Here is a 12,522-nt window from a genome sequence, read left to right as displayed (position 1 = left end):
CAAATCCTCTTTCCTACCATACATTAACATGCCAAAGTAGTTTCAACGAATCAACTTTTGGGAGATGTGGGAGCACGTTGACATATTGAGGCGACATGCGCGCCGTTTGGAAAAATCGCTCTGTTAAGAAATATTTGAAGAAAGAAACGCTACGAAAATCAATTATTGGGTTATAATCGCAACAATTGTCGCCTTAACACCAGGCTGGGACGCCGGAGCAAAAGCCAGTTGGTGCTTGAAGAACTTGGGAAATATCGGAAACAAGTATTGAGATTTCCTACTTGTTCTGTTCCTCCTCTTGTGAAAAATTGGCTTTTGTTAACGAGTGACCTTATAGCATTCGAAAGCTTCAAAATTTACGAGCAAAGTAAATGTCTTCAATGAATGCCCAAAACCTTTTGCTACCTCCCCGATGTTCTCCTGTGGTAGGCGTAGCTCATGACAAAGTTCCGGCGACAGTAAGATCTGCAAGTTTTGATGAAATCCCTTCATGGGCCACTCTCAAATGCAACCCATCTTCGATTAAAAGCCACCGAATCCAACAAAGCCAAGTTGAAAATGTTCACTTGATTTCTTTATCGAAACAAGGGAAGCTCAAAGAAATTGATGAATTTCTTGAACGCATGGACGAGGCCGGCGTTCCCGTTACTCCCCACTCGTATAAAAGCCTCCTGGAAACATGTGGCAGGTTGCGAGCTTTATCGGATGGGAGATTGATTCACGAGCGGTTGCGAAGAACGGTGAAGGACCCAACTGGATTTCTTGAGAATTACGTTCTTCGGATGTATTGTGACTGTCGTAGCTTCGCGGACGCACAGAAATTGTTTGATGAAATGCTAGAGAGGAGTTTAGTCTCGTGGGCAATAATTATATCTGCTTACGCGAAGGAGGGGCTTTTGGACAAAGCTGTTCGGTTGTTCTCGCATATGCAGAGGTCAGTATCAGGAATTAGACCGATCCCGTCTATCTATATTAGCCTCTTCCGGTCCTTGAAAGATTCTTCTCTTTTAGAGCTTGGGAAACAGATACATTCTCACGTGATAAGAAATGGGTTCGGTTCTAATGTTCCGGTTGACACGGCAATCATCAACATGTATGTCAAGAGTGGTTGGTTAGAAGGTGCCGAGCTTGCTTTTGATCGGATGGTTGAAAAAAATGCTGTGGCTTGGACTGGGTTGATGGTGGGGTACACCCAAGCTGAGAAACTGGAGGATGCCCTGGCATTGTTTGCTAAGATGGTTAAGGAAGGTGTTCCCATGGATGAGTTCGTGTTCTCCATAATTCTCAAGGTGTGTGGCGTTCTGGAGTACTTGAACATGGGAAGGCAAATTCATGGTTATAGTGTTAAACTTGGAATGGATTCCAATTTTTCAGTAGGAACTCCTCTTGTGGACCTTTACGTCAAATGTGGGAGTTTTGAATCTGCTTGCCGAGCATTTGAGAGGATAACTGAACCGAATGATGTTTCATGGAGTTGCATAATCGCTGGTTATTGCCAAATTGGTGAATTTGAGGAGTCGGTCAAGATTTTTAAATCTCTAAAGAGTAAATGCGTGGTTTTAAATTCATTTGTATACACTAGCATTTTCCAGGCCTGCGCTGCACTTGCAGATTTAAATTTGGGTGCTCAAACTCACGCTGATGCAATTAAAAGAGGCTTAGTTTCCTACCTATATGGAGAGAGTGCTATGATTACTATGTATTCAAGATGCGGGAGATTAGACTATGCCTACCGATCCTTTGAATCACTAGACAAACCTGATACTGTGGCCTGGACTGCTATAATTTGTGGTTACGCTTATCATGGCAATGCCACTGAAGCTTTAAGGCTCTTCAATAGAATGTGGGACTGTGGTGTAAGGCCAAATGCAGTTACATTTATTGGGGTTTTAACCGCTTGCAGTCATTCAGGCTTGGTCACAGAGGGCAAGAAATACTTGGATTCACTGAAGGGCGAGTACGGTGTGGACCCAACTGTTGATCATTATGACTGTATGGTCGACATATACTCTCGTGCCGGGCTACTAGAGGAGGCACTTGAATTGATAAAGAGCATGGCTTTTGAACCTGATGCAATGAGTTGGAAAAGTTTATTGGGTGGGTGTTGGACCCATCAGAATCTTGAGCTTGCAAAGATTGCAGCAGAAAACATCCTTCAGCTGGAACCAGAAGATCCTGCTACTTACATTGTCATGTTTAACTTATATGCTTCATTTGGGAAATGGGAAGAAGCTGCTCATTTTAGAAAGATGATGGCCGAAAGGAACTTGAGAAAGGAAGTCGGTTGCAGTTGGATTACTGTGAAGGGTAAAGTGCATCGGTTTATAGTAGGTGATAGACACCACCCACAAGCAGAACAGATTTACTCAAAATTAAGGGAGTTCACTTCATCCACTGAGAATGCTGAAACTGCCCTTTTAACTGAAGAGGAGGATGTCTCCTCTGTATTGCCTGAACGGAAAGCACAGCTTCTTGACCATAGCGAGAGACTTGCTATAGCATTTGGGCTCATATCCACACCAAGCAACGCTCCAATTCTGGTTTACAAAAACCTCCGGGCGTGCAAAGACTGCCATGATTTTGCAAAGCAAGTGTCCTCGGCAACAGGACGCCAAATTGTTGTGAGAGATTCCAACAGATTCCATCACTTCAAGTTAGGGGAGTGTTCTTGCAATGATTACTGGTGATGTGTAAATTAAATTACTCAATACTTGCATGAAAATACCAAGTCATTTACCAATTTTTGCTATTAAATCCTCGCACGTTTTTGGGGTTGTATTTATTTCAACTAATTTTTTGCCGCCATTGGACCAGAACCCAGCCATCGATCTCATGCATAGATCATCACACAATTGGTATAGATTCAGCAAATCCAGCAGAGCAAGAGCACAAGGTTTTTTTCCCTTGAGGCAAGTGGTGGGAACTGTGTGCTAGCCGCCGCTGTATTCACGTGCACGCGTGGCTGCGTTGCACGCTTGGTCACCATTAGTGTGATTCGGGCGTGACGGAATCAATCGGGGCTTGATACAATAATACATCACGATAATGTGGACTAATGCACTTGCGTGTGATTACAGAGATAAAGTTGAATATATTTTAGTAGCATTAAAGTACAAGTGGGCAGGGGAAAAGGTATGGATGGCGAGCTCTTGTGCCTGTGCATGAGTATGTCCAGATTTTGTGTATGATTGCAGTGACACGAAGAGAATACTCTCATTGGCAGAGTGGCTATTTTTTAATCGAGTTGATTATATTAGAGTGATTTTTTTATTTACCACTACAATCCGACATGCATCATGCATGTGTAAGTTTGGTAAGTCGCAAATTTCTATTTAATAATTTTTTTAAAAAAATACAAGTTGTTCATTAAATAAAGGTTGTTTTTGCCCGATAACCAAACAGAGTTCTTGGAATCTAGATATGTGTCGGCACCAAACCAACCACCACATATCCATCATACGTAAGAATATATTGTGTGTCCAATAAATTGCTATTAAAATATTTTTTAAAAAAAAAACAGTAACACAACAAAACTTGCAAATTGCAATCCAACTTCCCAATTTATTGTGCCCGCTAAAAGGCTAAAATTGAGAAAAATGGTACGAATTATGGATATTTAGAATATATTTAATGAAGCTAGGAATTAGGATCCACTAAAGCTGATTTGGGCCGAATTTTTATTTTACAACAAAGAAAAATCAGATCCCCTGTCCAATTCCAATGATTGTGTCATTTATGCCATACAGAGATCAGAATCCAACTTATCGGATTAGAAATAGTATAAATGAATAGACAAAAAGATGAAAGAAACAAAGAGTATACCTGTGAGCTGTGGCCGATGGGGATAGTGTTATTGTATATTAAGTTGGCGCCAAAGAAGAAGCTCGTGTATTTGGTCCTTTTGGAAATTGGGATGGATAAATCTTATCCGCTTCTACGGCTACTGATGCCTCACCTAGAGTGAACTAAGTAACTAACCAACATCCTCTGTTGGTGTCTCTACCCTCCTTAAATTTCCTTACCTTTTTTCAGTTCACTCGCTCTCTTTCAATATTTTCACGCAATTTGTCTTCTGGGTCTCATTCTTCTTCTTTGGATTCTAGCGAAAACATAAGTGCGGAGTTTTGTTGGGTGCAGTCGTGGCTTTGTTGTGTTCATTTTTTGAAGGTGGGTTTTGCTAATCTCTGCTTCTGTTCAACATGAACTGGTTCGATTCTACTTATGTCACTCACGCATGTTCTAATTTGGACTTTCTGATATCTGTTGTCTTGTGATGGTCATTCGAGTGTTGTTATTCTTCTTCTCCTTCATTTTTATCATGCTTATGTTGAAGCGTACAGACTTGGCTGAATTCTGTAGATGAGTATGTCTGAAATTGTCAGAATAAATCGAATGCAACAATTCCTTGATTTTCATGGAACCCATTTTATGAATTTGTAGTCTGTGACTCAGAGACCCAGAACTAAGCCAATTACTTCGAAGGCGAAGATGGAAATTATCAAATCCAAGTTTATCTGTTTTTATGTCGACCCAAAACCTCAATTTTCTTAAAGCCTTTAAATTGGGTGTTAGGAATGTCTTGTTTGCTAGATGACAGCCTAAAGATCGCATTTACAGTGTCATGTATATGGCTGCTGGTTTCTTTAGGAGCTCTCTGTATTTTCAAATGGCAACTCTATAAGGCAGTTCAGCCATTTGTGTTTCTGCTGATGTTACATATGGAAAGAAAGAAAATAGATGGTATTCCACACATATGGAATATATCTTTTCATAAATATTAAGCGTACCTTTTCTTCTGTTTGTTTTGGTTTTTACTAGGCATCCTGTGTGGATGGAGAGCAAGTCACTTGAATTTGCTATGTTCTAACTTTGCTTTCTGAGAATTTCGTTTCTTCAAAGTATATATCTGAGGCCATGGACGTTGGAGAAGCTAAATGTTCCAAAGGCTACGGCAAGGCCCCGTGGATATTTAAAGGCAGGCAAGTGTCCAACCCTTTGGTTATTTAAATTCCCATTCTCTGGTTGATATTGTTCTTCTTCTTTCTCGAACAACAAAAACCAATTTGCTTAATTATCCGGTTTCTTCTCAGTGCCTTGTACCAGCTCCATCTTGTGAAAGCAGAAACGGCTCGAGCATGCATCCCGAAAGAGTTTAAATTAGTTGAAGCTTTTGGGTATTGATATTTATTACCATTGTTGTTTTTATGTGAGGCAATAAGAGATATTAGTGGGAGCACTGTATAAATGATGACATAAACCAACTATTTTATTTCCTATCCTAATAACACCAGCTAAATATGGAAATGGTTGCTCCAACTATTACTCTCCTGTAAAGGATAGGGGTGATTTCAGACTTTAAGAATTTCATTTTGCATAAGAAAAATTCTGAATTTACACTTTGCAGGTACACTCTTGGTGGCTTCTTTCTTGCCAGCTATGATGACAGTCCAGCTGGAGTCTTTGATGAGGTTCGACATTATTATTTCTTTAGGAAGTTGTTGATTCAGTTTTTGGAAATTACTTGAAAATTGAGATCATTAATAAGAGTAATCCTGTGGCCGGAAATGGTAAACTTTCCAATGTTTGCTTCAGGAAAAGAATTGATCTTTAACTAAATTCATTTAGTCGTATAACAGTGTGCGTATTTTTTTTACCAGCTCGTGGTGATTGCGGGGCTTGTATGGAACCGACCAACATCTTGCGCGTATGTTTCGCATCCAAATCTTACTTTATAATAAGAAAACATAATTATCATTTCATAGAACTGATTGACCTTCTTCCTTTTTAGCTAGGCACACCCTATGTGCAAGCACACCGACAGCCTAAACTCGTGTGTCCTAGAAATTGATCCTGGGACCTCAAGTTTGAGTATTATGCTAACTGACACCGAAACCAAAGGCCTTTCACGAAATGCACCATTAATTGGTCTGTTAGTGAAGTATCTTGTTGAAAGATTTTCCTAGTCTGGCAGAACACTCTGATAAGTCCTAATGAAGCTAGCAAACTTTACTTTACTTTAACAAATTAGCTGATTTCCACCACTGAAGGCTGGTTTTTTGAATGTGAGACACTTATATTGGACTACTCAACTTTGCAACTTGAATGTGCCATTGATTCTATATACGTATTAGTAGAGGAATCATTGTCTTGCTATGTACAGTCATGTTTGCCATTGCATGACAGAAACAATTGAAACAAGGCTTTCAGCTCACATAAAGCACCTGCTTTTCTTTTTAGTTGGTCTAAAAGCAATGCTTAGAGATTGCAGCCAATTCATAATTTAACCATGCCTCAGAACAGAATTCAAATTTGTTGCAGAAAAAAGTTGGCTGTTTGTACACTATACCATCATAAGTTATTTACTTGAAAGTGAGCATTCTTAACTTTGGCTTTTGTCAGCAGATGGGCAGCTAAGGTGCTTGTGAACAGCAACGAGGCTTGTACTCATGGAAGAAAGGTGGGAGCAAGATTGCAGACTTCTTCTTTGTCCAAATTTAAGATCCTTAAATTTATTACAACTCAAACGTCATGAGTATCTGAACAAAAGTATTGCACTGTTCAGATATTTTAGACAATGTTGGCTGATCATACAAGTACAATGATGTAAAATTTGAAAAGGAAATGCTTTCAGAACAATCACAGGTTTCTTGAAGCAAAAAAGAAAAATTTTATGGCCCTTGGGAATTGATGATTAATTTCTTTACTTTTTATTTTCTTTTATTAGCCACCTTCTGATATAGGCTAGCACACTCCATAACATTCCTGCCTCCCCTAGCATGGATGTGCCTTTGACACTAAAAAAGTCACATTCTTTCTTTAATTTCCATCCATAAATCTGTGGTCTTCTTTTTTGTTTTTGTCCCCTTGCAGGAAGTAGGGCTTCCAAGTCAGGTTGCCAGGATTTCAAAGGTAGGACCTGGGCCTTTTACTTTCCTATTGCCTTCATGATACTTACATATTCGACTATAGAACCTTTTGTCCATTTTTGTAATGTTCAAGGTGAATGCCTATATGGTTTTCCTGTTATGTATGCATATGAGCATTCATTAAAAAATCAACAATTAATTTATATCTTGTACAATATGATGTCTGTTCAAACCAGAGAATCACAGCAATCACAAGGCAACCAAAGAGTAAAGACATTGGATTTTTAGACGTGATTGGTATGGGTGCTACTTTCAGAAGCCCGAGTGATCATATGAATGTTCAAGAGACCGAAATCAAGGGTCTTGATACTAAAGATACCTGCAATATCAACCTTACAACTATTGGTGAGTCGGTTAAATTGATATTATTGTGTAGTGCTAAGTTCTGGCTACTGTAGTAGTTAACATTGGTCCTTTATCTTTTAGTACAGTATGTCATTTTTTTGATAGGAGAACCCTTAATAGACAAAAAAAAACTTCTTGTAATTTGAAATTCCAGCTTTATAAAATTCACTGTGTAAAATATATAGAATTTCGACTTCGCAGCCTGGTATCTCTCCTCCTGAAGTTGAGCTACTTTGGCTGGAGTTACAAGATCTTTCGAGTGGATTACATGAACAAGGATAGCTAGGCCTCATGACAAACTCTATAGTCCTTGTTGGTTCTTAGCCGATGTGGGACTAAGTCCCATGATTTATGGGACAAGCTTACCTAACCTATTACTTATGTTCTTCCTTTTGTTGGCTAGACGCCTTCTCCTCGTCCTTTGTCTTCCTCATCTAAAACAATGTGTTGCACATCGAAGGAAATATCACATTCCATGTTTATCTCTTAAAATTATCCTCATTCATACTTGTCAATGAATTTGTCATTAATTTTCTTGGTCACGAGCTTGGTGATGGCAGGGCCTGCATCTAATTACAAGTGGAAGGGGCCAGCCATCAAAATGTCTCTTCCAAGTTATAGGTAAGTTTTGCCAAGGGATTTGTTGTAGGAGTTGAGATTTTATTGTAAGAGTCCCAACTTCGTGACGGCTAACATTTCTGTGGTGTAAAATTGCAGTGGCCGTACTGAGCATAATCCCAACCTTCTCAAGTATTCTTGCCAGATTGAATGCAGGTTCTTTTTTCCCCTTTGGTCTCCAAATTACTCTTTTGTGCTCGTCAAGCATCACTACGGTCTATCGTTAAGCCTAAAAATATCATTGAGTATGGACAATCCTCATGTCTTATATTATAAACCCACCAAAATTAAAAGACTAATTTGGTTGAATAAGTTAATATTCATGATTTTGATATAAATACTTGCATGTAATCGTGGTTGCTTCCGGACTAATGTATGATATAGGGTGCGAGCAGTGCAGCCAGTTGTAGTGTCAAGACCAGGTCCTAAACTCAATAATGACAGAGAACATTATTCAGTACAACGTAGTTACAAAGTCGTGGAGTCTACATCTGAGGAACACACAGATAATGGAGAAAACATCAGCATGTCTGTCATGTTGTCAAAACCCATATTGGCTTTGGAGTTCAGTTGTTTGAAAATGAAGGTAGAAGCTCCCATTGTAGTTTTCCCTTGCTCTACAAATTCTTAGGAGCACAAGTATTGCAGAAATTCTTTCATAGTGCTGTGTACAAGAATATAAATGAATGAAGTTCATTTCCCTAAATTGCCTCCATTTTTTATTTTCAAGTGCGTTTTGCATAGTAGGAATGTGACAACAGCTTCTAGCAATATTGATGAAAATTCATACTAAAAATTACCAAAAAAAAACACTTCCTTTCCCTTTTACTTGAGAACTTTACAAAATTCTTCCACATTCAACAGCATGGACAAATCCAAGGATCCAACAAACAAATAAATGCAGTTTTCACTCTCATATGACTAACCTTTTGCAATCAAACACTACTTACAAACTTGATCTGGTATCTGATACAAGAACTGATCAGTAGATCAGAATACTTCTGGAAGAGGCCGGCCTTGTAAAAATGATTTGAACAGCACAAGTGATCTCTCAGGCTGAGAGAATGGGGCTTCGTGGGATGCTCCTCTAATGGTGGCAAATGAAAGAATATTACCATAAACTTGAGTCCAACCACCGACCTGAAGGTAAAAGACAATGAGAATCTGTTTAGAACAACATACTTCTTAGTAGTAACACTTGGTAGTTATTGAGATTAAGTAGTCTTCAAAAAGATTCACCTGCTGCCCTTCAAACCATACTCTGTAAGGCACAGTGGTTTTCAGCCTTAATTCCTCTGCTAGTCCATGAACTAACTTTCGACTTCCAGTCAAAGGGATGACAGAATCTTGATCTCCACTGTAATTTGAAAATTAAATATAGAATCAACTACAATAATCTTCAAGATAAGTCTTTTCATTCATTTATCCCACTGGAAGATTGTTAAAGGTGAGATGCATTTACCTATAAACCAAGACTGGGATTCCTGCCTTAACGAGTTTTCCCACAATTGAGATTGTTGGTATCTCCAAGTCAAGCAGCTGATAATCGAGGATACTGCAGTGGACATAGAGGAAGAGAAGTTATTAAAGACCCGATAAAAGAGAGCACTGCACCCGGACAGTCCAAGATTTAAAAGAAAAAGAATGTGTATAACTTCTACACTTCATTTTTCTTCCAGACATAAGACTCTTCTTGTTCTGTCAAATTATTTTTTCTTGCTTACACTTGAATAAGGCACTTTTTCCCACAAAGTGTTGGTTTTCTTCTTATAAAACAAGTCCTTAATGAAAATTTAGCAATCTTGAAAGCTACACACTAGACCACTTGATCCACTACTTGAGTTAATCATCGACTTTATCAATGTGCAAATTCACATCTTAGAACAAGATACTACAAAGTCTAGATAAGTAAAACACAAGATCAACTAATCGATATTCCCTGGCACTATCTCGTTACTTTCAAATTAGCACAAGGTGCATTAAGTTGATTTCTGTTGGAAGAGAATTACGTGCTGCAAACAGCCCATCGGCGAACTCCTACAAGACGTGCATGAAGAGCCATCTGCACATCTCTCCTGTTTAGATAATTAACTGTTTCATCTTCCACACAGACATCTATTGTCTCGGCAACTTGCTATTAGGCAGAAAAACACATAATGAGTTATTCGTACTTGATCATAAAGTAAGACAATTTAAAAATGGAATCAGATATGGAATGGACGGAAAAGCCAACAAATGATAGATGTGCTCACCTGGGGACTAAGGTACTTGGACTGTGAGAACACAGATGATATACAGACATCAAGGGTAACATCATACTTGTCCACAAATCTACTGGTTTCTCTACTCACTTGGCTCATCACCCTTGAACAAATAGGAGAAACATTTCCTCTGTAATATTCGTTCACATATCGCGAATAGTTACAAACAGCAGTGAACAATTTATATGTGGAGTCTGATATCAATCCATGGGACCAGAAGAACTCAGCCCTTGAATTTAAGTCCGTGGCGAATTCTAAAACTGGATTACCCATCTGCAATTAGAGTAAAGTCATGTTTCAGAACAATAATTTCATTGGCAAACTCAAAAGTCCCAGAAGGACTTGAGTGTGTTCATCTGTTTAAAGAACCATGTAGCAAAAGATCAACATTCAGTATAGCATGAGTCGGGCTTTTAAGCGAAAAGATTGAAATTTTAGGAATATATGCTTACAGCAATGCCTTTCAAATTGAATAATTTCTCCTTGTTGAATTGAAGCATGAGTTCTGCTAGTTGAGGAACATAATGACCTGGATATATGCAGGAAAAGAAAAAGTCACTCAGTTCCCATCCCTCATTATCTGGTTTCATTGAGAATAACATAAAATCGTTTTTGTGCAACAAATGAATACCTGCATAGCTTTCCCCTGTAATGAACAAACTTCTGTTCCTATATAGTGGGAATCTCTCGTACCATTTTTGCAAAAACACCAGATTGTCCCTGGCTATTAACAACAAAGACAAAGATACAGAGTTTCAGAAATCAAAGGTAGCTAGTAAAGATGACCTTTTGTCAACTCAGAAAGTAGAATAAAACAAAACACATACAGTAAGCATTGAACATGGCATATCTGTAAAGTGAAACAACATAGTGCTACACTATATGATATAATGTAGAGAGCCTATCTGTCGAAAAGAATTTTTTTTTGGCTATGTCCTTTTCTGTAGACAGAAATCAAAAGAGTTCCGAGGGAATTGAAGGATAACCCAAAAAAATAGAAAAGGGAAGAAAAAGAAAAAGAAGTTGACTTGAATCTTCGGTATAGAAATTCTGTTTCTTCTTCAATTATGAAATTATTTTTATCTTTCTTCGCTTGCAAGTTTCTACAAGGAAAACTGGGGGAGAAATTCAAGAAATTAGAAAAAAGAAAAGAAAAAAGGAAGTAGTTTCACAGTAAGAATGGAACAATCAAATTGATGAAACATGCCTGTGATCTTGTCATTTACAGCCTCATAAGAGGAGGTATCAGTCGCATAAGAGAACCCAACTCCAATTGGTGACTCCAAATACAACATGTTTGCTTCTGCAAATCAGAGAGCATATATATGCTTAAGAATCAGAAAAGCACTTCACCCAGTAATGCAAACAACAAATACAGAAGAAATGTCTAATGCTAATCGCTGGATTTACTTACCTCTATTCCAGCTATATTGGTTCCTCACCAGTACCTCCCCACTAGGCCTAAAGGGCCCATTTTCAGAAAATGCCCCAACTCCCAAAGAAGAACAACCAGGCCCTGCGTACAAAAAACCAGACATTCAAAATCCAAACAGGCCTAATGTCTCTCTTTGTTGCAAGGACTCACAAAAAAAAAAAAAAAAAAAAGTTACGTTGGTGAGGGAGAAATGGGGACCTCCATTTAGCCAGAGAACAAGCGGCTTGGAAGCAGGATCCACTTCTGCTTCAGCAAAGTAGTAAAACAAAGCTTTCTGTTTTTTATCATCAACGGTCACATAACCCGAATACTGCTGGAACCCGACTTGGGGTTGACCCGGTAACTGTACAATTCTATCAACCTCAGAGGGAGAAGATTCTGCTTCAGTTAGAAAATATAGCTGAAGCAAAGCTACAGCTATTGCCATGGTTTGCCATGGTACAGAAAGCATTGTCAAACCCAGAGAGCGAAGCACCTTGAGAGAGTTTGAGAATGAGAGAATTGAGAACGGGCAACGATGTCGCCCACTGGGGGGCATTATATCAAGAGAGGACTTCCTTTTTTTTTTTCAAAAAAGAAAAATTATTATTATTATTATTTAAACTTTTGTACCTTTGTAAGAATTGGACTCAAGGCATGAAAGTGATGTAAGAGACTCAGATGACAGATAGTGTGAGTCGGGTCCCCCTCCCTCTGTGTGGTCATGATTCGGGCTGAGTCAGCAAATGGGTGTGAGCTGTTCCTGAAAATGGAAGGACATAAATGTGTTTTCAAGTCATCAAGTCAAAGAGAGCACTCCATAGCGTGTGGGAAAGGCATTTGGATCTCTCTGCTCGGGCAACACTATTCGGATAACCCAGCAGAGATTGGTACTTCGGAAATAGTAAGCTCTTATTTAAATATTCATTTTTATTGTCACATGTATACAATTATATAT

The 12,522-nt window shown here is 38.7% G+C and overlaps 3 protein-coding genes across 6 annotated transcripts; 2 read left to right on the top strand and 1 right to left on the bottom strand.

Moving 5' to 3' along the window:
• Positions 1 to 84: 84 nt before the first annotated feature.
• RARE1 (Pentatricopeptide repeat (PPR) superfamily protein) lies at positions 85 to 3,244 on the top strand. Of its 2 annotated transcripts, XM_059589048.2 has the most exons (2): positions 85 to 2,683; positions 2,815 to 3,244. In XM_059589048.2, coding segments are annotated over exons 1-2 (2,313 nt in total). In that variant the 5' UTR covers positions 85 to 371; the 3' UTR covers positions 2,816 to 3,244. The 2 variants fall into 2 exon arrangements, with proteins under 2 accessions (XP_059445031.2, XP_088371238.1); XM_088515112.1 differs by having other exon boundaries at positions 85 to 3,244.
• Positions 3,245 to 3,845: 601 nt separating this feature from the next.
• Positions 3,846 to 8,595, top strand: LOC132176890 (protein NEOXANTHIN-DEFICIENT 1). 3 transcript variants are annotated; one of them, XM_088515114.1, is made up of 12 exons: positions 3,846 to 3,969; positions 4,104 to 4,167; positions 4,819 to 4,979; positions 5,091 to 5,174; positions 5,405 to 5,468; positions 5,658 to 5,704; positions 6,403 to 6,457; positions 6,871 to 6,909; positions 7,103 to 7,271; positions 7,832 to 7,892; positions 7,989 to 8,045; positions 8,274 to 8,595. In XM_088515114.1, exons 3-12 carry the CDS (start codon positions 4,915 to 4,917, stop codon positions 8,518 to 8,520), a joined length of 888 nt encoding a protein of 295 aa, XP_088371240.1. In that variant the 5' UTR covers positions 3,846 to 3,969; positions 4,104 to 4,167; positions 4,819 to 4,914; the 3' UTR covers positions 8,521 to 8,595. The 3 variants fall into 3 exon arrangements, with proteins under 3 accessions (XP_088371240.1, XP_088371241.1, XP_088371239.1); XM_088515115.1 differs by having other exon boundaries at positions 3,846 to 4,167; positions 5,435 to 5,468; XM_088515113.1 differs by having other exon boundaries at positions 3,846 to 4,167.
• A 235-nt stretch (positions 8,596 to 8,830) lies between these two features.
• Positions 8,831 to 12,107, bottom strand: SCPL46 (serine carboxypeptidase-like 46). The gene is made up of 10 exons (XM_059589050.2): positions 11,784 to 12,107; positions 11,565 to 11,666; positions 11,358 to 11,453; positions 10,782 to 10,874; positions 10,603 to 10,679; positions 10,142 to 10,423; positions 9,899 to 10,023; positions 9,352 to 9,444; positions 9,129 to 9,246; positions 8,831 to 9,029 (listed from the first exon to the last, which is right to left on the bottom strand). Exons 1-10 carry the CDS (start codon positions 12,034 to 12,036, stop codon positions 8,880 to 8,882), a joined length of 1,389 nt encoding a protein of 462 aa, XP_059445033.2. The 5' UTR covers positions 12,037 to 12,107; the 3' UTR covers positions 8,831 to 8,879.
• Positions 12,108 to 12,522: the final 415 nt, after the last annotated feature.

The sequence above is a fragment of the Corylus avellana genome, chromosome 4 (genome assembly GCF_965113065.1).
Source record: "Corylus avellana chromosome 4, dhCorAvel1.hap1.2, whole genome shotgun sequence".
Classification (NCBI taxonomy): Eukaryota; Viridiplantae; Streptophyta; class Magnoliopsida; order Fagales; family Betulaceae; genus Corylus; species Corylus avellana.
The sequence above is the reverse complement of the archived record's forward strand: the minus strand, read 5'-3'. Positions and strand labels throughout refer to the sequence as shown.

What these genes read in the sequence shown, in the direction of transcription:
- RARE1 (XM_088515112.1), top strand. Translation starts at nt 372, where the DNA reads ATGTCTTCAATGAATGCCCAAAACCTTTTGCTACCTCCCCGATGTTCT.
- LOC132176890 (XM_088515114.1), top strand. Translation starts at nt 4,915, where the DNA reads ATGGACGTTGGAGAAGCTAAATGTTCCAAAGGCTACGGCAAGGCCCCG. An exon ending in CCGTGGATATTTAAAGGCAG is followed by an intron (nt 4,980 to 5,090) that starts GCAAGTGTCCAA and finishes GTTTCTTCTCAG; the next exon opens with TGCCTTGTACCAGCTCCATC. An exon ending in AGGTTGCCAGGATTTCAAAG is followed by an intron (nt 6,910 to 7,102) that starts GTAGGACCTGGG and finishes TGTTCAAACCAG; the next exon opens with AGAATCACAGCAATCACAAG.
- SCPL46 (XM_059589050.2), bottom strand. Translation starts at nt 12,036, where the DNA reads ATGCTTTCTGTACCATGGCAAACCATGGCAATAGCTGTAGCTTTGCTT. An exon ending in TCAATTTGAAAGGCATTGCT is followed by an intron (nt 10,424 to 10,602) that starts GTAAGCATATAT and finishes CTCTAATTGCAG; the next exon opens with ATGGGTAATCCAGTTTTAGA. An exon ending in ATCCCAGTCTTGGTTTATAG is followed by an intron (nt 9,247 to 9,351) that starts GTAAATGCATCT and finishes TTCAAATTACAG; the next exon opens with TGGAGATCAAGATTCTGTCA.